The following is a 23,353-nucleotide window of genomic DNA, read 5'->3' on the forward strand; positions in this document are numbered from 1 at the left end:
GATAATTCTCACATCATGACTCAAACAATTTGCTCCTGCCATTCATCTCATCATTCATTCTTTTGTTCGTTTGCTTATTTGTTTGTTTGCTTGTTTGTTTGTTTGCTTGTTTGTTTGTATGTTTGTTCCATTCAGTTGTTCATTTCTAAATAGGAATGCATTCCGTGCATATTATATAATTAGACAAAGGCATAGACCACATTTAGCGGCTATGAAGATAGGCAACCAGAGAGAGGCGCACTACATACAGACAGACACAAGTACATGCAACAAATTTTAGACATTAAACATGTGTAAAGATTCGCTTTCGTGTTCTTTGCATGTGCCATCCTAAGTATCAGAACACAATAGTTCATGATTTCGCTGCTTTGTCAGCGTACTTGTTATCATTCACTGTATTTTAAAGATCATTATATAAAACCCCAGACATGTTTAATCCCATTTTAAATAGATTATCTCTTCCTTGAACAGGATACTCTCTGATGGAAGGACCCGTAGTGACCAGTGCCCCAGCCCTCATCAACAGCTGCAGACTCGCTCCTTACGTCAACATACCTAGCGTCAGACATCAGAACAGCGAGGTCAACGCATCCACCACCAAGTTGCAATCAGCTGGATCGATACCAAACTACATGTCTCCATCCAATAACAGCGGCAGCAACTTCTACAATCCATCCATGAACCCACCCACGTCATCACCTACGTCACTTTCCAGCCAACTGCCAAGATTCAACATGGTGATGGCAGCAATGGCGGCTGGTTTGCATCCTAGTAACTTCTTTCCCACAAGTCCTCTGGCATCTTTGTTTTTCTGTCAGACACCTCTCAACGGTCAGCCCTTCAAATTGAATGTGGCCGCCATGCACGCTGCTCAGCAAATGACCCAGCAACATCAATTGAGCCACCAACAACACCAATTGAATCCACAACAATCATCACACCTCCATCTTCAATCTTCCTTCCTTGCACCAGCACTCAACTTAACAACCATGAGACAGGCCTCATCGAGCAGTTCACCACTCGTCGAAACTTCGATGTCCTCGTCATCGGCATCTGAACGATCCGCCATTGATGATGTGAGCACCTCCGTGGTGGGAAACAAATCATCCAGCATTGCTGATCTCAGACTGAAGGCGAAGAAATTTACGGAATCGAATGGGATGTGATCAGAAAAAAAATTAATCTGAGCATAATTGTAATTAAACATTTGATTTTTTCTATGATCTTCACGATGAGTTTGTGAATTGTTTTTTTTTATAAAAAAAAGTTTGACACTTATTGGAGAATAATTTTTAAAAAAATATTCGTAATGTTTAAATCGTAAAAACTCATTATGCATAACTTTTCATATTAAAATAAAGTTATGAAAATAATATGACGAGATTTTTGAATTCTATTTCGTAGAAAGTGACACAAGAAAACTACAAGTGCCATCGTGTTTGCTGCCAGTACCGTTATAATCGTTACAATTGTGACCTTATGTTGTTACAGCGGTTGTTTTTTATGTTTTCAAACGGTAACTAAGGGCAGACTTCACATTTACAATAGAACCAAACTTAAACAGAGCATAAATTAAAAAATTCATTCTTTGCCTGCTGCAGACTTAGAAAATTGAAGCATTATAAACAATAACAAAACAAATAACCTTAACACTTCCAATGAATTTATGACAAAGGTTTATGTAAAATATTGAAAATCGATAAGAAAAATTAAGAACAAGAAATAATATTTAAGAAGCTTTATTAAAGCTGCAGAACTGTTCCTTCAACTCTTCATATCTGATGAGTTCCTTCAGAGATAAGGATGGTTTGAATTGATGGAGCGCTTCATTGAAATCGTCCTCAGTCACCACAACATCCGCATGAACATCCAGTGTCGCCTGCCCAGCTGTCATAACAACGAATTCGTAAAAAGTTAAACCTTTCTGTGATTGTTGGAAAATAACAACGGTAGCGCAACAACTTGGCAAATTCAAGTAGTGAACTAGGATGAATAAAAAAAGTGAGCGAAGCATTAAAAGGAATAAACTTTAAAATTGCATTCCAAATTATTTCAAGTCACAAATACGTCTTAAATATTTGATCGGCAGTTTTTGAACAACCTTCAATTTTTGATATGATCCTCCTGGTAGCCGAGATGAGCGCATCCGAGCAGAGAGCATAAAAATCTGCCCCTGTCATCTGGCGAGGACATTTGTCAACAATCCTCTGCAGACATCCTCTGTCTTCAATTTGAAATCTGTGCGGGTGAAAAATAAAATTAATTCAATAAACGAATCAGCTGGAATAAAACCATAAAACATGGAACCTAAAATTCTTACTTGTTCGTTAGAGCGTTTATAATTTTCAGTTGCGTTTCTCTGCTGCTGTCAACTCCCAGGTACAACATTTTATCGAACCTTAAAGTAAATATTAACAAATATACTAAACTCTTAAGCATTATACGACAAATTCATTGCTAGATATTGAAATTTTAATTAATTAAGAAACACTTCCTCACACCAGCATCAGCCTTAGCACAAAACTTATTTTACAGCGTGAAATCATCCCAATTTTTCCATTACACAAATTTACAACGTTTGAAAAAAGAACCTTCCAGGTCTGAGCAGGGCGGGGTCAATGAGGTCGGGTCGATTGGTGGCCCCGATGACAAACAAGTCAGTTGATTTCGTCGTGCCATCAAGTTCAGCCAACAACTGCGATACAACCCTGTTGTTTGTTGGTTGGTTCTTCGTTGTTGCAACAATGTCTCAAATGTTGCTCGTTTAAAAATCAACAACAAAAATGAAATAACTTAACAAAACGCCATAATCAAGAGCATCACACACAACAACACACACACTAAACACACACACACACACACACACACACACACACACACACACACACACACACACACACACACACACACACACACACACACACACACACACACACTAAGCTTCTACTAATATTTATTTATCACCACTGCTATCATCATTTAGTGGTCTTCGTCAAGATATAAAGCTATGAATTGTTTAAAGAAACTGTCAAAATGCAAGTAGAAAACAAAAACTGAAAACAAACATCAAAACGACGAAAAAAAACATAAACTCGAAAAAGACGACCCAACATGGCCCTACCTATCCATGACACCTCCAGAATCAGCTGTTCTTCCGCGGTTGGGTGCCAGGGAATCCAACTCATCGAAGAAAATGACACACGGAGATGATTGGCGGGCCTTCCTGAACACTTCAAACATTCATTTGTTTTATGGGAGTGAAAAATTACAAAATTATTTTTGTATAATGAACACATGAAAACATCACTTCCATAAAATCTCTCGATCGAAATTTAACAAAAATTAATTAAAAAAAAATTTCTAACGTATTTAATAATATACTATTGATAAAATAAAACAAATTAAAAAAAATAATCTTAAGTAACTCTAAAATTAACGACAAACAAATGAATAAATTGAGTAGCAAACAGTGAACCAGCCAACGGCAGCAGCAACATCCCCGCGCCAAAATAAACGACATTTCAGGAATGTTGAACCCTCACACATCCACGATAACAACATCCAGCCAGACTGCAACAAACAGTAACAGCATCCAGCCAGACTGCTACAAACAGCAACAACATCCAGCCAGACTGCAACAAACAGCAACAACATCCAGCCAGACTGCTACAAACAGCAACAACATCCAGCCAGACTGCCACAAACAGCAACAACATCCAGCCAGACTGCTACAAACAGCAACAACATCCAGCCAGACTGCTACAAACAGCAACAACATCCAGCCAGACTGCAACAAACAGCAACAACATCCAGCCAGACTCCTACAAACAGCAACAACATCCAGCCAGACTCCTACAAACAGCAACAACATCCAACCAGACTGCTACAAACAGCAACAACATTCGCAAAACAACACTAAAACAACAACAACAGCAGCAACAACATTGAACCCCTGTAACACAACAACATCAACAACAACATTGTATGTAACTACCTTCCCTAATGTTTTCTTCACTCTGACCTACATACATGTTTAAGAGCTCAGGTCCTTTAACACTGCATGTATGTAATCATGTGAACAGGTTATAATAATGTAACAAAAAACCAGAAAGCATTCATCATTCATCGTCCAATAAAGGCTTATAATAAACAAAACTTTAAATAACTCTACAACCATCAGATAAGTTTATAATATTTCAATCTTCAAAATTTTGTTACGTGCAAACAAAACATGTTATGCAGCTAACAACTACTCCGTCACAACCAAACTACTTGAAACATTGTAATCTACTTATGTCAGATAAATATATCGCATCAAGTCATTAAACTTTTAACTTCGTGGGCTAATCAGTGAAGTAAAACACTTCAAATAGCTTTCAACGGCGTTCATCGCTTAATTTATGTTAATGATTTAGCGAAAAATAATATTATCCTAGCTGATAATAATAATGATAATGCTGATAATAACAAATTTAACCACTTAATCACATGGAAACAAAACTTCATTCCCCATAACATCGTGCAATAATGACGAACTAAATAAACGATTAATATATTTCAGCGATTAACTCTCTTAACGAAACATATCAGTACGTATCCTTCCACCTCAAGAAGTTCAAGGAACATTCGTTAGCAATGGCTTTTGCCATCAAAGTCTTGCCTGTACCTGGAGGACCGAACAACAATATGCCTGTTGGTGTTGTTTTGTTGGCGTTGTTGTCAGTGTGGCTGTGAGTGTTGTTGTTAATGTTGTTGTTAGTGCTGTTGTCTAAGTGTTGTGGCTAGTATCTCCACTTTTGCACCAACCAACCAATCGATCAACTAGCCAACCAGCCAACCAAACAATCAACCATTTAATCAACCAACCAACCAGCCAACCAACCAATCAACCAACCAGATCTTCTGAGACCAGCCTGGATAAGCTGTGGGTACTTGAGAGGTAGTTGTATGGTATCGATGACGTCACGTTTCACGTCATCAAGTCCTCCAACATCTGCCCATGTCACGTTTGGTATCTTAAGCATTGATCAATTAAGATATTCAACTATTTATTTATTCATTCATTAAATCATTCATTGATAATTAGCGAAAAAAACTAAATTCCTAAACAACAGCAATCAGTTCTTCACTATCAAATTACTGTACACAAACGTTATTTGCATAGGATCCAAAAAACTAAACAGCCAAATACCGAATAAAAGGAAATGATTAAAATAATAAGCAATTGAAATTGTGAACAGCTGGAAGCAACCTTAGGAGCATCGATGAAATTGACGTTCAACTTCTTCAGCTGGTTAAGTGCTCTCTCCACGTCTACCTGCAACAAGGCACAATTGGCCTTCTCAACCATTTTTCTGTCCAGCAAAAATAATTAGTTACAATGTTTAAAATTGGAAAAACTCCGGAAAATGAATCAAGAATTTAATTGTTGATGTAATTGTTGATAGATATGATGAGGTGATTGCCTGCTTACTTGTTTCTATAGAAAGCCTGTTCTTTGGCTAAATTGACGAGAATGCATAGGGCATCAAATGTGAAACCCTGTGGTAAAAAAAATGAATCAAATAATTTCATTGGTGGTTTGTTTGGTTGTTTCGATGTCATCTTCACCAACCCCTGTCTGCATGGAGAGTGTTTTCAAGTCAACGTCCTCAGAGAGAAGCGTATCTCCAATGAAAAGTTTCAAAAAATTTCTTCGTTGAGTTTGGCTTGGAGGCTTCAGCAGGTAGTGTGGAAATGTTGTGTGGTTAATTGATTGGTTGGGATTATATTAAAGTTGCATAACAGACGAAGATATTTAAGAAATTAAATTAAAATGTGACACAGGGATGAATTAGTGAGTAATATAAAAAGACTGCAAATGAAAAAGAAACACATGCAACTAACATCGAAGGTGAAAATTTTCATGAAACATTTCTGCAACAGCAAAGAAACAGACTGTATAGATGGAGTAGTTGCCATGACGACCACCGGCCAACCATACGGTTTGGACATCAACTCGTGCATGCATTCACTGAACGTCGATGCAGACCTCCTATCTGAATGGCAAGCAGTGCATTAAACACTGCATCCTATGCTCTGAACTTATAAAACATACTGCTTCAGTAAACAAGCTTCAATTAAAAAAGTTCTTGCATGGAATAGATATGAAACGAATGTGCGAATTTATGTAGAAAACAAACAAACAAACGAACGAACGAACGAACGAATGAAGGAACACAGAAATAAACAAATTTTAACCTTCATTTCCATCTTTATCATTGGTTAGCGTATCAACGTTTTCAAAGAGCACCAGGCATGGAAGACACTTGGGTACTGCGTACGAAGGTGGAGTGAGGTGGAGGTTGGTTGTCAGGTTGACATTTGAATGAAATATTTTTGTAATAAGGATATGAAGAATTTTTTTTAAATCTGTTAATAATTACACTTAAATTCATATGCAAAACAAAATTTAGTATTAAAAGTATAATATTTATTTATATTTTAAACTTTAAAGAGTCCAACTAGAAGAAATACAAAAAAGCACGAAACTGAATAAGCAACATATGCATAAAAAACGAAATTGGTCTATAAACAATAATTATGACATAAACAAGCAACTTATCATCAATAAATATTTGGTAGCACAAAATTTTTCACAGCAAATCATCTAAACATTAACATCAAATCAAAAAATTATTTGAGTCTTTTGCTGCCCACTTGAATGAAAAATATGTTTTAACTTCAGTTCAAGTGCACTAGGGGATTGGTTGTCTAGCATATCACAGTTTACCTGATGAAAGGTTCAAGAAAAATTGGATTTGAGATGTTTTAAACAATGAACATCATCAGAGATTGAGACATACATTGTACAGGTGCATGTTGTAATGGGATGCTAGCGCGGTGCATAACTGTGGCACACCTGATCCAGCTGGCGAAACCAGGAGGAATGAAGACGGAATGTGTTGCTGTATGTCCCTGCGTTGTGTGTGTGCGTGCGTGTGTGTGTGGTGTGTGTGTGCTTCATATCGTATCATATTGTTCAGATTGAGAGATCACAAGACAAATTTGTATGCATTGTTGGTTATGTTAGTGTGGTCAACATTTCCTTCCAATGCTCACTCCTGTGCATTGTAGAGGAAATATGTATGAGGTATGAAATATTGAAAACAAAATCAGAATCTATAAGTGAGGAAGTGAAGAGTGTTTGAGAACCTACCTCTCATGCATATCACTTATGATGATAACAAGTAACTCAACTGTTAATGACTTAAAATTAGGGATGCACCGAAGTTCGGCCCCGGCTCCGGCCAAAATCCGGCTTTTTTTCAAATCCGGTCGAATCCGGCCCCGGCCGGATTTGGTGGCCGGATTTAAGCGTCTATCAACTTTTAAAAATGTTAGAAATAGAAAAAAAAATTTTATTGAATTCAATTAATTTTATGTCAATAAGTTAATGGCTAAAGCTAAGCTAAAGGCATACATGACACATAATAACAACATCACTAATTGTGAGGTGATCTGGACAATTTTCTTTATGCTATAACATTGGTTATGCATAAATTATAAGCTGATCTTTGTGTAAAAGAACTTGTGCACCTGTATATACTATATATTGATAATTGCACATGACGGATCATATAGCTACATAATATATATATATATATATATATATATATATAAATATATATCTATATATCTATATATATATATATAGAGAGAGATACATAAGCACATAATTTAAGAACATGGTATGTTAAAGGTTAGGCTAGGTATACATGACACATAATTACAACATCACTAATTGTGCGGTGAGCTGGACAATTTTCTTTGTGCTTTAACTTAGGTTATGCAAATATGCATAAATTATAAGCTGATCTTTGTTTACAGAATTTGGCGTATCACACAACTTATTCATATATTTGAATTAAATAACTATTTGCTTGGTGTTATTTTTTGATGTTCAACATGTAGATAACCGTAAATGTGAGTATTTTTTCTAACGTATGTAAAATGGTAACTAAAATCGGCCCCGGCTCCGGCCCCGGCCGGTTTTTGAATTTCAAATCCGGCCAAGTCCGGTCCCGGCCGGATTTGAAAAACCTGAATCCGGTGCATCCCTACTTAAAATGATACAATGATGATGATGATGATAATGATGAGGGTGATCAACATAATGATGGTAAGGATAAGAATAATGGGTAAAATGCAGAATTCAAACACAAACAAACTTGAAATTTGAAAAAGCTTAACTATGAATCAACACAACAACAACAAAAACAACAACATTTGACCAGTTCTATAAAAACAACAAGAAATACATGCAAGCTGACTTGTGCATGACGAAAGGTTTCATGGACTGAACAATCATCAGCTCTTCATTCATTGCTGCTTTTCCATCACCATCCTTCCAGGCTGCAAGAAGATCATCATCATCATACATTGATGATGAAGATGATGATAGAAGTGTAGTTGTCAATGATGAGGACAGCATTGGAATGTAGGAATTCACGTCTGAATCCTTGCCAATAAAAGTAAAATAGTATCAGTCTGATAGAAATCAAAAGAATCAAGTTTAAAAAACTTCAATGCATTCCTTTCATGTTATTCAGTAGGTAGATCATATTTAAATAGCATAAATGATCATTTGAAGTCTCAAAACAGAGAAAAATCATCAAAGACCAGACCTGAAATAAAGACGTTTGCTGAACATGAATCAAATAGCACGGATGATCTGATGCAGAAGTTATTGATACAACTTTGAAGTATACGTTGGTATTGAAACTCTTTGACTCATCAAATACTGACAGTGCCTCAAAATGTGATGTTTCAGCATCTTGGATATTAATTTTTAATTTAACTGAACAATTCAAATAATTTTTTAATAAGTTAATTTAGCTTGAAACAAAATGACAGTGTACCATTCCTGCTAAGTGCCAATATATCTCCTTCTTCTAGTAACCTTAAAAAATTTATAGAAAATTTTATTTCTTATATTTGAACATAAAATTACTTTCAACCAAATATAAAATTCTATACACACCTTGGTGTAGAAAAGTACTGCTTCAGTAAATAATCATATTTATCATTTGATAAATTGTTGTGAGGTGATAGGACTAATGATATGGCAGCTTTACTAGCATATGGTACATTTTTTAGTTGAAAATGTTGAGATGGTCTAGTAACAATTTTCATCTAATAGATAAATAAATTGATTGAACAAAATTAATAAAAATTTTTTATTCAATTAATTCAATTATTAATAGGTATTTAATTTTAATAATTTATTAAATTTTTAATTTAGAATATTGCTTTAAATTTAAATATAATAAAGCATTGCATTTTATGATTTTAATTATAATAATGCTATGTAGAAACCTTTGTGTTTGCAACACATGAATGGTTATTATAATGACATGGCTTTTTCAGATTAAACCAAAGCAGTGGGTGTATGTGGACATGTTTGCTGTCCAATTCCAGCTCTTCAGCCAGACTGGAAGTTTCATAAGCAAACTGGTCCGAAACAGCAACAACGGCAAAATGATTTGGAAAATCAATGATGGAGGAGGAATGGTCGTGTTCACGAGGTTCGAGCTGCATTTGAACCAAATCACCATTGTGCACTCTCAACTGTGATGACAACTTTCCATTTATTATGACACAGGAAGGCCAATCTTCAAAGGAGGGCTTAGAAAATGATTCACAGACGACAGAAAAGAATTTTTCGACGTTCTTCACGACTGAAAATGAAACCGTGCATGAAATCCCAAGAACATCATTGATTGTGGTGAAGTGTCTTGCTTGTTTTGTCTTGTCACCTGGATTAATTGTTGATGTTGATTGTGAGGCAGACGTGAGAGTGGGGAAGTCACGCGCGCCAGATAAGCCAAGAAGAGACATCAAATTTAATTCTGCCATGCCTAAATAATTTATTAAATAATTACAATGCAATTAGATGATCTCCTAGATGTTTTAATTTAAAAAACTAACTCAAATCTAACTTGTATGTTTACTTTTAAAAATGAACTTAATTATAAAAGGTATCAAGCAAAGAATGTGCGAGGTTCGAAATATGTAATTTCTATACACATAGATTAATTTTATGGTGTCATACATACAGATACACAAAACACATACACACAAAAATTTATTTCTTCATAAAAATTAGAATGCGTAAATGATTCGCTGCAAACATATCCTGATGATGCGATCCTTGGACATTTGTTTCATTTGCCTGGGTCGTGCGTTATCACATTGTTATTTGCCAATAACCTAAGCATTAACTGCCATGATGCCACCGAAACAACATTATAATGGATGCTTTCAGTTGAATTTATAACAGAAAGAATGCACCAGTTTACATGGAATACACCATGACTTTTTCTTTCAAAGCTGCACGACTTTTTTCCAAAATAAAGCTTACAATGGAAAGTCTACAACTGGACAATTCCAGTCTATGCCATACAACACATTTATTTGTTTTTTGACATTATTTTCCCATGCATATGTCATGCCATTTACATTCAATTATAGTAAGATATATCAAGCCGACCATTGTTTGCAGCAAGATTCATTTAATTTTTGTTTCCAACAAAAACATTGCAGTATTAAACTTTAAATTTATTATAAAATAAATAAAATAATCACTAAAGTAATGAGAACTCATAGGTCTTAGAGGTCCTAATTTTTTAATAAACAATAAATATCTAAATGCTCGGTGTTCATTAATTTTTGACGATAACTTCATGCACAAATGTTTGTTGTGGGCATTCACTTTTAATATATAAACTTTGATTATTATCAAATGCAAAATTTTTGACTAGGACTGCCTTCGTTGGCAATTTGTTGAAAGAGGGCCGATGAGATGATAGAATTTTTTTGATTTTAGGAAATTAACGTATTTATACTGCAATGTATTATCTTAATACCATTCTGCTAACTGTAACTGAGACAAGTTTCCTTGTCCTCTTTTGCGGATCAGTACTCTGCATGTTTTTTATTGTTTTTCTTTTTAAAAAATGTACTTCGGAATCACACGACGAAGAGAAGTCAGCCGATAAATATTACCATAGTAGATGTGCAAGAACTAAAAAACGATTTTCATTTTTCGAGGCTGATAGATTGGTTACACCAAGAAGCAGTTATGCTGATCTCAGACGAGGCGTGGCCGTCGATTCCTACAGTCTTTACAACGTGCCACAGAGAAATTATTACAGACTGCCACCAGAAATTATTTTCATGATAGAAAATGTCAAGGTTTTTGGTCATTTTAGTGAGAATATACTTTTGAAATTATGTTACCATATGCAAACAAAGTCATTACTTGCCGGAGAGCATTTGTATGGCCCCTGCAATCCTGATCAAAATATAATTGTTGTACAGTCGGGCAAAGTTGAGATTTTATTAGAAACTGATAACAAAACACACACTATCAAAACTGTTGAAAAGGTTGTTTTTATTTTTATGATCTCTTTAGAAATATTTTTACTGCAATAATTGTTTCTTAACTCAGTAGAGCAAATTTTTTATATACTCGTAAAAATTAATGAAGTTATGTTTTTAAAGATGAATGTTTTATTTAATTGATTCTATGGATTAATTTTTGGGTTCTATGTTATTATTTAACACTCAATTATTGTTTCATTATACTAATTTTTAATAACTAAAATAATTATTAACTATTCAAGTAAATCAAGAGTATTTATTTTTATTAATTTATTTTCATTTTCACAGGGTGAGTCTATTTATAGTTTGCTCAACATTTTACAGAAGTTTAGAAAATATCCAAATCGTAGCATGAATCCAATTATACATGGTGTAGCCATTCAAGATACAGTATTAATAACTTTGCCAATTGCTGGTTTAAAAGAAGTTCTTGATAAACATACTGATTCATTAATTGATGTTATAAAAATAATTGGTCTTCGACTACAAAAGGTCACTTTCTTCACTTTGAAAAACTTTTTTGGTTTAACGTCGGATTTATTATTTGAGAATGTAAATTTTCATGGGTTCAATCATTCAAAAGTTGTTGACAGTTCATCCAAGTATCAATTGTGTTTCGTCGAAAACTGTGATTCTGACAGTTCAAATTCTTCACATCTTGTGGAGTATTGTTTAATATGTTCCAATAAAAAATTGTCAACGCATTTTGCAAAAAACAATATTTGCAACCAATGTTTTTTAGAAGCATCTATGTCCAGATTTAAAAAACTTTTAAACCTTGATCCTGATATTGCTGATGTTGACATTGAAGAGATTCACAAATCAGCTGGATCTGTTATTATACAAGAAGGAACTCTTACTGAAAAATTATACTTTTTAGCTCTAGGAAGTGTTCATTTGGAGGAAAAGACCGAAGCCAGCAATGATTCAACTGTGATTGGTTTTCATAAACATGACAAATTAATTGGTTCGCTATCCATTTTGACTGGGGAAGCCAGTCTATTTACATACAGAGCTGTTGAAGATTGTTATTTACTTGCCATTTCCAAATCAAATTTGTTTGAGGCAATTTTTAAAAGTCCTGATATTATAGTTGAACTTGGTGCAAGCATTTTAAATGACTTATCAGCACTAGTGAAACAAGTTGATTTTGGTTTGGATTGGAAGCATTTAGAAGCTGGTAAAACATTGTACAACCAGGGTGATGCATCAAACAGTGCATATGTTGTGTTGACTGGTAGGCTGCAATCCACAGTACATGAGCACTCTAAGTCTATGCTGACAGGTGAATATGGTAGAGGAGACTTAGTAGGGTTGGCTGAAACATTGACTCAATCTGTAAGAGGCAGTTTGGTGGTTGCAATCAGAGACACAGAGTTGGCATGTTTGTCGGAGGAGTTGATTTCCTTCATCAAGTTCTGCTACCCAAATTCAGTTACGAAACTTGTTCAGTTGTTAGGACAAAAAATTTTAAACTCTCTTTCTGAGAAAAAAAATATATTCTCTATGATTTCCAAAGCTACTAATAAGAAAGAAGAAGAAACTTGTACAAATAAATTTGGGAAGATATCAACTGTTGCTATTTTGTCCATTTCTAGTGGAATTAATGCAACAATTTTTTGTGAAGTATTAAAATGTGCCTTGGATAAAACAGGTTGGCTCTAGTGATATATATATGTGTGTAATTTTTCATTGTGAATATATTTTTATTCTTTTAGAAACTGCTTTACTTCTGAATTCAAGCAGAGTGTTAAATCTTCTTAATTCATCAACTTTCGAATCTATTCCTAATTATTTTCTTTCTTCTTGGTTGTCTCAACAAGAAGACCAAAATGATGTTGTACTGTTTCAATGTGATAATCAAATAACGTTTTGGAGTAAAATGTGCATAAGGCAGGCTGACTGTGTCTTGATAATTGCTGACGCCAAAGATAATGCCACAATAAGATTAGTTGAAAAGCGATTAGACGAAATGTCTCCCAGAGCTCGAAAATATTTACTACTTCTACATGACTTTGATACAAAGAGGTTTTTATTAATTTCATTTTCTTTTTTTTGGTCTCTCTTAATAACTCATTTTACTTTTAAGGCCCAGTAATACAGTTGAATGGTTGAAACCGCGACCCTGGTGCTCAGGTCACTACCACCTTCGGTGTCATCCTGGAATTTTTTCATCTGCAGAAATCAATGTTGTTCAAAACGTCAGTGCTGATTTCTGCAGATTAGCCAGAGTTTTGACCAATAAAGCCATTGGTCTTGTACTGGGAGGAGGTGCAGCAAGAGGTTGCGCTCACGTTGGCGTCATCAAGGCAATGCTTGATGCTAACATACCGATTGATATGATCGGCGGAACAAGCATTGGTTCTATGGTAGGAGCAGTCTGGGCATCTGAAACACAATATTTTCAATTTTTCAACACTCTGCAAAGTTGGTGTAAAAATAAAGTCGGGAAAATGTTATTTCTTGCCGGAGATTTAACATACCCCTATACTTCATTTTTCACTGGTCGGAATTTCAATAACATTGTCAGAGAAACTTTAGGTGACTCGGTAGCAATTGAAGATTTGTGGCTACCATACTTTTGCGTAACCACCGACATCAGTGTTTGTAAATCGCGTGAACATTTTTTTGGATCCCTTTGGCGTTATGTAAGATCCAGCATGACCTTAGCTGGTTACATGCCACCACTCTGCGATCCAGAAGATGGCCATTTACTTCTTGATGGAGTTTACACCAACAATTTGCCAGCAGATATTATGCATCAGCAAATGGTCGGCGTTAAAACTATTTTCGCCGTCGACGTTGGTAGAGTTTCATCTGAAAATTTCTCTCGATACGGAGACTCACTGAGTGGCTGGTGGGTGCTTATATCTCGCATCTGTCCATGGATGGAAAGTATGAAAGTCCCAAATATTTTCGAAGTTCAGTCAAAAGTTGGTTATGTTTTGTGTGAAAAGCAATTACTAGAAGTCAAATCTAGTAATATCTGTGAGTACCTCAGACCACCGATAGACAAATACGGTTCACTACAATTTAGCAAATTTGATGAAATATTTTTGGTTGGCTATTCCTATGCTGAAAAATATTTTGAAGAATGGAAATTAAAATTCAATATACCTACAACATCCAGGTGATATATTTCCAATGAAGAACTTTCCAGAATAATTTTTAATTGCATGTTTCACTTATTCCTTAAATTAATCATTCTATATTGTATTTTAAACTTTAAGTTACCATGATTTTATTTTGATTTTTGTTAATAGTGTTTGTTAGCCTACCTAGAATCAAACTAGTCTAAATATTTGAGATAGTAGGAATGCGTCCACAGGATTTTCAGTCGATTTGTTGATTTGATTTGTCTGAGGCTGTGTGCAGATCCATCGTTTTTAGTAATTTGGGATTATTAGATGTGAATTCAGTAACTTTCGCTATTCTGCTCTAAAGGTTTAGCAACTGTTTGAAGCGATATTTTATATAATTTTCTTAAATTTTTGTTGTTTAAACTATTTTTTAATGTTTATATTGCAGTTGTAAACCAATTTCGACGTGTTTATTTATTCATTATAAAAATAGTTGATATTTAATGGTTTGACTATTTCATTGTGTGACCAGCATCTATTAGATTATTACGAAAATTATCTTTCGAAAATTGACAAATTTTATTATTTGCACAATTACACAAAAAAATTATAAATTTGTTATTACCTTGTAAAAACATGTGATATTTTTTTAATTGTTGGTTTTGTAAAATCATAATTGAAAATTTAATAGTCACAATCAACCTGTGATTTCGCAGTCTGGGCTTCTGTAATAGCCGGTCAGACTTGGTCCAAACGCACATTGCAAAACCTGTATATCATAACTGGGGAGGTGGTCCAGGTGAAGCGTAGCGTAGTAAGGCGTGACGTTCTTGTTTACTAATCATCATTCACATTTAGAGCCGCTTTGTGTTCGTTCCAGGGTTCACTGATGAAAACCCCGGGTTGGCCTTGTCGCATGATCTATATATTGCTATTATGGGCACACTGGTTTGCCTTTTATGGTTTCTTTATAGGTAACGCATCGTTTTAACATATCTAATCTTATTAAAAATAAAATAATTTTAATTTATTTTTAAATTTACATTTTTTATTTTTCAAATATAAAAAGTTCTTAAACAATTTTAAACAAATTCGTTAAAATGTTTGGCTTCTAAGAATTGGCTATAAATCACAGGTGCTACAATGGTACAAATGGAAGTGCAAAAAACTTCCCAATAGATCAATAAAACAATAAATTAAAATATATTATGAAGTGTTTACATTATAGCAAAAAAATAACATTTTTGCAGACGAAAACCAATCACTCAAAAAATAAACAGAATGTAAAAATGATGTAAAATGTCACTTCTGTAGATGGATATGGAAACATAAGCGACAAACATTTGATATCACACACGTGCCCGTAATCAATTTAAGTGCTAAAACTGTTTACAAAAGCTTATTTTGGAATTTTGAATAAATACATATTAAATTAAATATAAATTTAAAAGTGTTTCATTAATGATTCAATACAATTTTGTAAGGCTTTCTTTTCATAATAAATTCATTAACTTTGAAAACATTTTGTAAGTTATTAACCTAATTCTTTTATATTATTAAACTTAAATTTGACTGAATGTTACAAATTATTTAGCTGCCCACAACTGTCATTTTTAAAATTACTTTTCAACTGTTGGTCTTTGTTGATTTTTGGATGATTAATTAAATTTTCTGGTCTGGGTGAGAAAGGTGGTTCAGGCGTGCTTCCACTGCTTGAAAATTTTGAGCCATCGCCTTCAGAACCAAAATTATAAATTTCACAATTCGATAACGTCGAAGAATCGCTCGAATTCATCAACGTTAACGAACTCGGTGAAACAGAGCTAGGCTGTTTCTTAATTGAAGATAATTTTGTTTTAGTTTTCAACATGTTGACTGGATAACTTTTGGTTAAATCTATATCTGTTGAGGAACTTCTGTTGTCAAGCTTGCTACTGCTTCCTGAGTTTTGTTGTTAAATATTAAAAAAAATTTTTAAGGAAGCGACTTTTTTGCTTAAATAAATTGCTAAAAATTTATGTGTTTAGGTATACATGATTTAACAAAAAGTCATGTTATTTGTGACTCAAACTATTAAAATAATTATAAAGAAAAAGCCAAAATATTTTACTAACCAAATGTTTTAGAATGCTCTAGCGAACTTCGTGATCGGGAACTTGTTTGAGCAGGTTCTGACATATTCATTTTAATTTCATTGGCGGCCTCTTCATACACCTGAATCGTCGATGATATCCTCGAAGCCTTACTTTTAACCAAAAAGAACAATTCATCAATCATTGGTTCGTCTAAAATTATGTCTAGGTCACGCAAAGTAGCGAAACACCAGTGAAACAAAGTGTTCAGCTGCTGTCGACACTGCTGCAGTTTTTCGATGATGGCAGATTTCAGTTGGTATCCATCGCGCAGGTAACGTTGCGATATTTCTGAGACCTTTTCCTTCAATGGCAACATGGTAACTCCTTTGTTGGCTTCTTTGCTCTCGCTGTTGGCGTTCTTCTCATTTTGTTTCTAAGTATATTTAAAATTTTAAAAATAAAATATGAGCAATAAATCTTATGTATCGTTATTACTTTATTTTTGAGTCCATCTGGTTTTACGTTGATAATATTTTTGAAATTGTTTAATTGGGCTGATACACATGAAAACCTTTCTTCAACAAATAGTAAATATTTCTCGCCATCAAGTTCGTCTGTTGGGAAAATGGCAAACACCGCCCAACCCTCCAACTTTTCGAGAGCAGTTATACAAAAGTTTAATGTCGTTAGTATCTTTTGTTCCCGAGTTACAAATCTTTCAATGCAGATATCTTGCAGCTGGTTAAATTTTCTTATGTTCGTTTCTGACAAGCTCATACTTGGCTACAATTATTGTGTGACAATTTTGAATTAAAAATAAAAATATATGAATAACTTAATTGCAAATACAATTTTTATTTTTGTTTTTATATAGAACATAAAACTACTACCTACTAATTATTGCGTCCCATTCATGCTACGCAGATAGTGAAATACTGTTATTTTGTTTTTCTTTTGTTTCATGTTTCGATCAATATCAGCCTAAATGCAAACAATAGAAGCGGGGAAGATATAAACGCATGTACGTTCAGGTAGTTGGGAACGCATCATCGAATACATACTTCTGAAATACGTACCACCTATATTTTTAGAATTCATTCCAGGTGTAAATCGTTTTTAAATTTATCCAATATATTACAGGTAAGTCAACACATGTGTCGAATAAAACATATGCCTATTTAAATTTCTAACTTAAGCGAGATCTGTTCAAATTTTTATGATCATGTTTGCTGTTTCATTAAAAGTACGCTACGTATATACACATCCGTTCTTACAATTGTTGATGAGTTTCATATACAAATTGTATACCAACGTACCTATATGACATTCTTATATTTATGTATGTATTTGTGTATTGTATGTATAAATATAATCTGCTTAACTTTAAACGTTAAAGGCACGCAAGACTATTATGCAAAAAAATTATTTCTTTAGATACCAAGGAAAATATTTTGGCGTAACAATGGAGAAAAAATTTGAATGCAATTTTTCACTGTGCAACCACTGAGCTGTAATAAGTGTTTTATAACATACGATGTATGTTACCACATATATTCAATAATCATTATGTAATTAGTGAATCAACCTTCGTCAAGGCAAGTTTAAATATCAAGTCGTCACTCAATAATCATATCAGCATAAGATCTTCATCGTAAGACACCTTAAATATATTAGCACTCAATAAAACTTTGTCATTTCATAAGTCACTAACTAGTCTATTAATTATTTTATTTATATGTTTTTTTAACCTATTAGTTCATTTCCCATACTTTTTATGCTTAAACATTTCTTCTCCGTTATTCATTTTACGTTATCATTTTATACTATTGCCTTGCATGTTGTAACAGTTAATGCGTTTGTCAGAATCTAATTTTTTTAAATATAATAAAAAAATTAATGTACTTTATAAGGTATGTAATGTAATTTATATATATATATATATATATATATATATGTATATATATATATATATATATATATATATATATATATATGACACATTCACAGTTGTTCAAAAAATTCTATAAATTCATCTGATGACATGACATTTCCGTAAAAGTTGGTATCGTCCATTTTTATGAAATTCTGGAGATTGGTCTTGCATTCTGAATATATCAAAAAAAAACCTTAGTGTTGGAAAGGTAGTGGAAAAGTATTAGAAATTCCTTAAAGATAAATGGGGCGATAACTAGGAGGTGTTGATTTTCATGAAAGGTCAAAAATTAACATGTGAGATCCATCCGGGGGCGAACTTTTCCGGGTAGAGGCCGGCAGGTGCCACTCGGAAATACCAGAAAAGAAAAAATTTATAGATTACTTAAATTGCTAAACTTGACTAATACGAAATTTACAAAATAATGATAAAAAAATATAAATAAATATTATAAACGATACAGTGTCTGTTCGTCTTCATCATCATCAGTGGAAACAACGTAAAAATTAATTGGAAACAATGAGAACCACTAATTGGAAGTATACTACATGCCCTGAACATTAAACTTTTAAATGGAATGAGTTGTGGTTTATTCATTTAACTTTTACAGAATCTACCTAAAAATATTTCCTATCTATAAAAAAGTTAAGGCATTTGCACGACAATTCAAGACAAGATTATTTCACCAAAAATACCTCAAAATACCTTCTTAGCTTAACGAATTATCATTCCTTAAAGATTTTAAAAGAGTAACAAAAATGACAAAAGCATCATCAATATTAAAAATAAATAATATAGAAGGCTCACCAAAATTCTTTGAAACCATTTTTTATAATAATCGATACCTGCGAAAATCTTCGAGCAACATCTTGTCAGATTTCAAACAACTTTTGTTGTACTCCTCAAAACTGCATGGAAAGCTGAGTCTGCAATCGAAATCATAGACATGAGACTTTATTGGATCCTTGTATAGAAGAATAACGTGGTAATCCTGCATGGTGACAAGAGCAAAAAAACATTTGAACAACGAAACTCTTGAGATATTTTTGATACACTGAAACTATGCATTTTAGTTTTTACTCAAAACTGGTAAGATATTAATTTATTTTCTAACAGTGAAAAGTAAAAATAACTAAGAATAAATAAAAAAAAATAAAGAAAAGTAACCTAACAATAAATGCCAAACAAAATTAAAGAAGTAATTAAAAAATAATTAGGAAGGAGAAGTTACTGTTGAAAATTAGTCATGAAATGTGGATTAAGATAGAATTGGCTGATTGATATGATTGATTTACAAGATGATTAACATACGATCTGATTAGCATGCAATATGATTAGATACAACATGATGAAAACTTAGACAAATATATCTTGCTAGCACATCCTTTCTTATGATCCCTTAGATTATATTATCACATCACATGTTACCATAAAAAATCATATATAAAGAAACATTCTTAGAAGATTCTGAGCAAACAATTATTTATTAAAATATTGTTACTTTTAACAAACTGCTGATAAAATTCTAAACAATACTACAGCTATATAAGTAGAATGTAAAAATAAATAAAATAACAGAAATGACCCATATTATTGGTTGGTCTGGTTCGTTGCTAAATCTTTTCATCCACAGTGGAATCTGAATTATTTTTTAAAATAAGTATGTTTGAAAATTTGAAATCGGCTTTGATTACAATGTACACGGTTACATTATGTTGTTAGTTAATAGTTTAATAATTTGTTTCATTTTAAAAATTTAAATGATTTTAAATAGCTTGAGATATAGTTCAATTTTAAATTTTAAATAAATTCAAGTTTGAAAAACCTCTAACTTTTTGTTGTGGATTGGAAATGAATACAGCAAAGCAATTTTCTAAGTAGCCATTGTTAAGTTCTTTAATCTTTTTGATTAGTAACCAGATATTTTCTTCACTGCATAAAAAAGCATTATAATTTATTATTATGAAGTCATAATGTTCAAAATGTTTCCTGAATTTTATTATTTGTAGACTTATAACATTAAAAAAAAACCTATTCTCATACAATTATAAATTTATCTTAAAACTGTGCTATAATATAAGATAAGTTATAAACAAAATCACAATTTTTTTTCTAGATAATTAAATCAAATTGGCATTTAATATTAAATTAATTTACTAAATAATAATATAGCTAAAATGCAACCAATAACAAGAGGTGTATTGGCAGTCAGACAAATATATGCCATCCATTATTCAACAATATCAATAAAAAATTAAATTTAGTAACAACAAATAACAATTTCTACGTTAATTTAATAATGTTAAGAAGTAAAAAGGTAAACAAATAATTGACAGATTAAAAGAGGATTCAAATTTGTACAATAGAAAGTGCATATAACTAGAAAGTGGGAAAGTCGGAAAAGTTAAATAGCATAATATATGGCATCTACGGTTATAATAAAATACATTGTTACCTTGGTCAGCCAACTGCAACATTCGAGACATTTTTATTACTGCACGCGTTTTAACAACGAAAGCAATGTTTAAAAATGTTAAACCCGTGTTCTTTAAATAAGTTATCAAATTAATATAGTTATCTATATAAAACGCTTAGTGTGGTATTTTGCGACGTTTTTGACGTGTTTTGATCACTTAGTTACCCCAACGTGCCGACGATACGTACTATCACCACTCCAAAGCAGAGGATTAAAATACGAGGATAGGCTAAAGCTTCTAGGGTGGTCTTCACTGGTTCACAGACACAGAAGACAAGACATGATATCACCTTGTCAATTTCTTAATGGACTGTTGTATATGGATTCGATATCAAACCAGACTACGCACCTAGCATGGCGACAAGAGGAAATGGTATGAAGGTGATTAAGTGGACTTTCAGAAAAGATGCCAGAAAATATTATTTCAACAACAGAATAGTAAATGACTGGAATAGCCTACCTGAAAATTTCGTCCAATTAGCCAACATTACTTGCTTCAAGATAGCCTTAGATAAATTTTGGCAGAACAAATTCCATATCTGGAAGTAAAGATGTCGAACCAAAAGATGTAAAGTTAAACTAAACATTTTCAACCAAACATTTTAATTATTTGAATTATTTATTCCTAAAAATCTGTTTACATTATGGTGGCAATGGGCTTTACCTCCGCTGCAAATTTATTCTATTCTATTTTACAGTATTGTATGCTTGTACCATGTGAAATCTGCAAAATGAAAGAAGAAAGAAAGATTAAAAGCGTGTGAGATGTTGCTAATGCGCCAGGAAGTTGGTGGAAATCAGTTGGAGATAGAGGAATTACTGGCACATTATAGCACTATCTTGGGAGCTGCAGTGCCGTTAAAATAAAAAATAAAAAAAGGCAAGTCTTTTATTAAAAGATCAAAATAAGAAAACAAAAAGTTTGCCTCGAAATGTTGGATGACATCACAACTATTTCTTAAAATTTTACTACCTGGTATGGGAAACTGGAAGAAGGATGTTGGAAGACCTGTGAAAGAAATAAATGACATTGTAAAGTGTACTTTGGTGGAAAAGTTGAACTTGAAAATTAACAATATAAGAAATGTCTTTTTACAGTTATTGAAAATTGTGCACTCATAAGTCAAAACGGTCTCTTAAGAAAACAAAAAGAATCATTGCTTGATCATTGAATAAGTCGAAATATGAAATTAATATGATACTAAATATAAGCATAAAGTAAGCAATGCAATTTTATAAAATTAAAAAAAATACGTCCTGTAAACTGTTAAATGCAACTGAAATTAAACTCTAAAACATGTTTGATTGAAAGAGCTTGAATACTCATGATGCGGAAAAATATCTCCAGTAGATATAACCGACCAGAAAGCAGAATTCAAAAATGACCACTACCACAAGAAACAGATTTCCTAAAGTATTTCTGCAATGAAATATTTAATTATTAATTTTCGGTTATACAAAACAGGGCTATATCAACTATTCCAAAACGTCCACTAACGATTGAACCATCAACCGCCAAACTTTACAAAATGGAGATATATTTTCTGTTTCTTCATTTATCTAAAATCGTTAAGTATCAAATGTATCAAATGCTCAGTTTTAGAAAGGATAAAATATAATCTTTATAATTTATAATATTTTTATTTTTATGATATCGTATGCCTAAGTTTGGTTAAAAAAACTTTGAGACAATGTAGATACTTCAAGAAAATTAAGCAGAAGCATACAAACATTAGGAATGATTTTTAAAGATACGTCTTCATTTAAAAGAGCACTTGTAGGCAAGACTTCCCTGTCCCGGGCCCAATCTTTCTTGTATTTCAAAAGATCACTGTTGATCGAATAGTTGTCGTCGGAAAAACTTTTCACTTCATCGTTTATATCCTTTCAAAGAATTTATTTTTTTAAATTTAAATTTGCGAAATTTAAATTTTACATTATTCAAGTAATTTTAAAACAATTAAACTTACTTGAACCGACGTTTTAATCTTATCAGAGCGATTCTTTGAAGTAAAAGATAATATGATTAATTAATGTTTGATAGCGCTACTGCGAAAAAATATAATCTAAGAAAAAATATAATTCGAAGTAGATTACTTATTGAACTTACATTTGAAGTTTCAATTTGATTATCGTCATCAGTATCAGAATTATCTGGAAAACCATGTTTTAACAACGGTCTAGCTTGCTCCATTCTCTTTGATAGTCAAAAATTGCTTCAGTCGAAGTCGTTGAATCCAAGTTTGTATTCCGACAGACAAATATTTTTATCGAACTGACACATTTCAAACTACGTCATAGAAATAGGTGCGTTCTTGTTTGAAATGTTTTCTTATATAAAAATTTTACTGAATATTTAATTTTT

The 23,353-nt window shown here is 32.8% G+C and overlaps 5 protein-coding genes across 5 annotated transcripts in view; 2 read left to right on the forward strand and 3 right to left on the reverse strand.

The window, feature by feature from the left end:
• Positions 1-1,166, forward strand: part of HELRODRAFT_67518 (hypothetical protein) — a gene marked incomplete at both ends in the record, with an annotated part of 11,605 nt that extends 10,439 nt beyond the window's left edge. The window contains 2 exons of the mRNA XM_009024335.1: positions 490-581; positions 876-1,166. Of these exons, the coding sequence (XP_009022583.1) occupies positions 490-581; positions 876-1,166 (383 nt within the window). The remainder of the gene's footprint in view (positions 1-489; positions 582-875) is intronic.
• Positions 1,167-1,729: 563 nt separating this feature from the next.
• HELRODRAFT_162356 (hypothetical protein) lies at positions 1,730-9,897 on the reverse strand (the record flags this gene model as incomplete). The annotated part of the gene is made up of 20 exons (XM_009024584.1): positions 1,730-1,887; positions 2,102-2,238; positions 2,321-2,398; positions 2,592-2,708; positions 3,122-3,230; positions 3,995-4,056; positions 4,606-4,728; positions 4,933-5,015; positions 5,252-5,354; positions 5,474-5,541; positions 5,615-5,716; positions 5,887-6,038; positions 6,241-6,315; positions 6,700-6,772; positions 6,846-6,957; positions 7,199-7,367; positions 7,959-8,082; positions 8,421-8,529; positions 9,023-9,174; positions 9,358-9,897. 20 exons carry the CDS (start codon positions 9,895-9,897, stop codon positions 1,730-1,732), a joined length of 2,646 nt encoding a protein of 881 aa, XP_009022832.1.
• Positions 9,898-10,968: 1,071 nt separating this feature from the next.
• Positions 10,969-14,558, forward strand: HELRODRAFT_67348 (hypothetical protein; the record flags this gene model as incomplete). The annotated part of the gene is made up of 4 exons (XM_009024314.1): positions 10,969-11,427; positions 11,713-13,078; positions 13,143-13,452; positions 13,514-14,558. 4 exons carry the CDS (start codon positions 10,969-10,971, stop codon positions 14,556-14,558), a joined length of 3,180 nt encoding a protein of 1,059 aa, XP_009022562.1.
• Positions 14,559-16,083: 1,525 nt separating this feature from the next.
• HELRODRAFT_162358 (hypothetical protein) lies at positions 16,084-17,356 on the reverse strand (the record flags this gene model as incomplete). Its single annotated transcript, XM_009024585.1, has 3 exons — positions 16,084-16,445; positions 16,619-17,012; positions 17,075-17,356. The coding sequence occupies 3 exons, from the start codon at positions 17,354-17,356 to the stop codon at positions 16,084-16,086; spliced, it is 1,038 nt and encodes a 345-aa protein (XP_009022833.1).
• A 1,252-nt stretch (positions 17,357-18,608) lies between these two features.
• On the reverse strand, positions 18,609-23,182 carry HELRODRAFT_162359 (hypothetical protein; the record flags this gene model as incomplete). Its single annotated transcript, XM_009024586.1, has 9 exons — positions 18,609-18,705; positions 19,358-19,503; positions 20,345-20,444; positions 21,154-21,289; positions 21,449-21,527; positions 21,962-21,997; positions 22,720-22,872; positions 22,959-22,991; positions 23,099-23,182. 9 exons carry the CDS (start codon positions 23,180-23,182, stop codon positions 18,609-18,611), a joined length of 864 nt encoding a protein of 287 aa, XP_009022834.1.
• Between the last annotated feature and the right edge of the window lie 171 nt (positions 23,183-23,353).

The sequence above is a fragment of the Helobdella robusta genome, assembly GCF_000326865.2.
Source record: "Helobdella robusta unplaced genomic scaffold HELROscaffold_4, whole genome shotgun sequence".
NCBI classification, from domain to species: Eukaryota; Metazoa; Annelida; class Clitellata; order Rhynchobdellida; family Glossiphoniidae; genus Helobdella; species Helobdella robusta.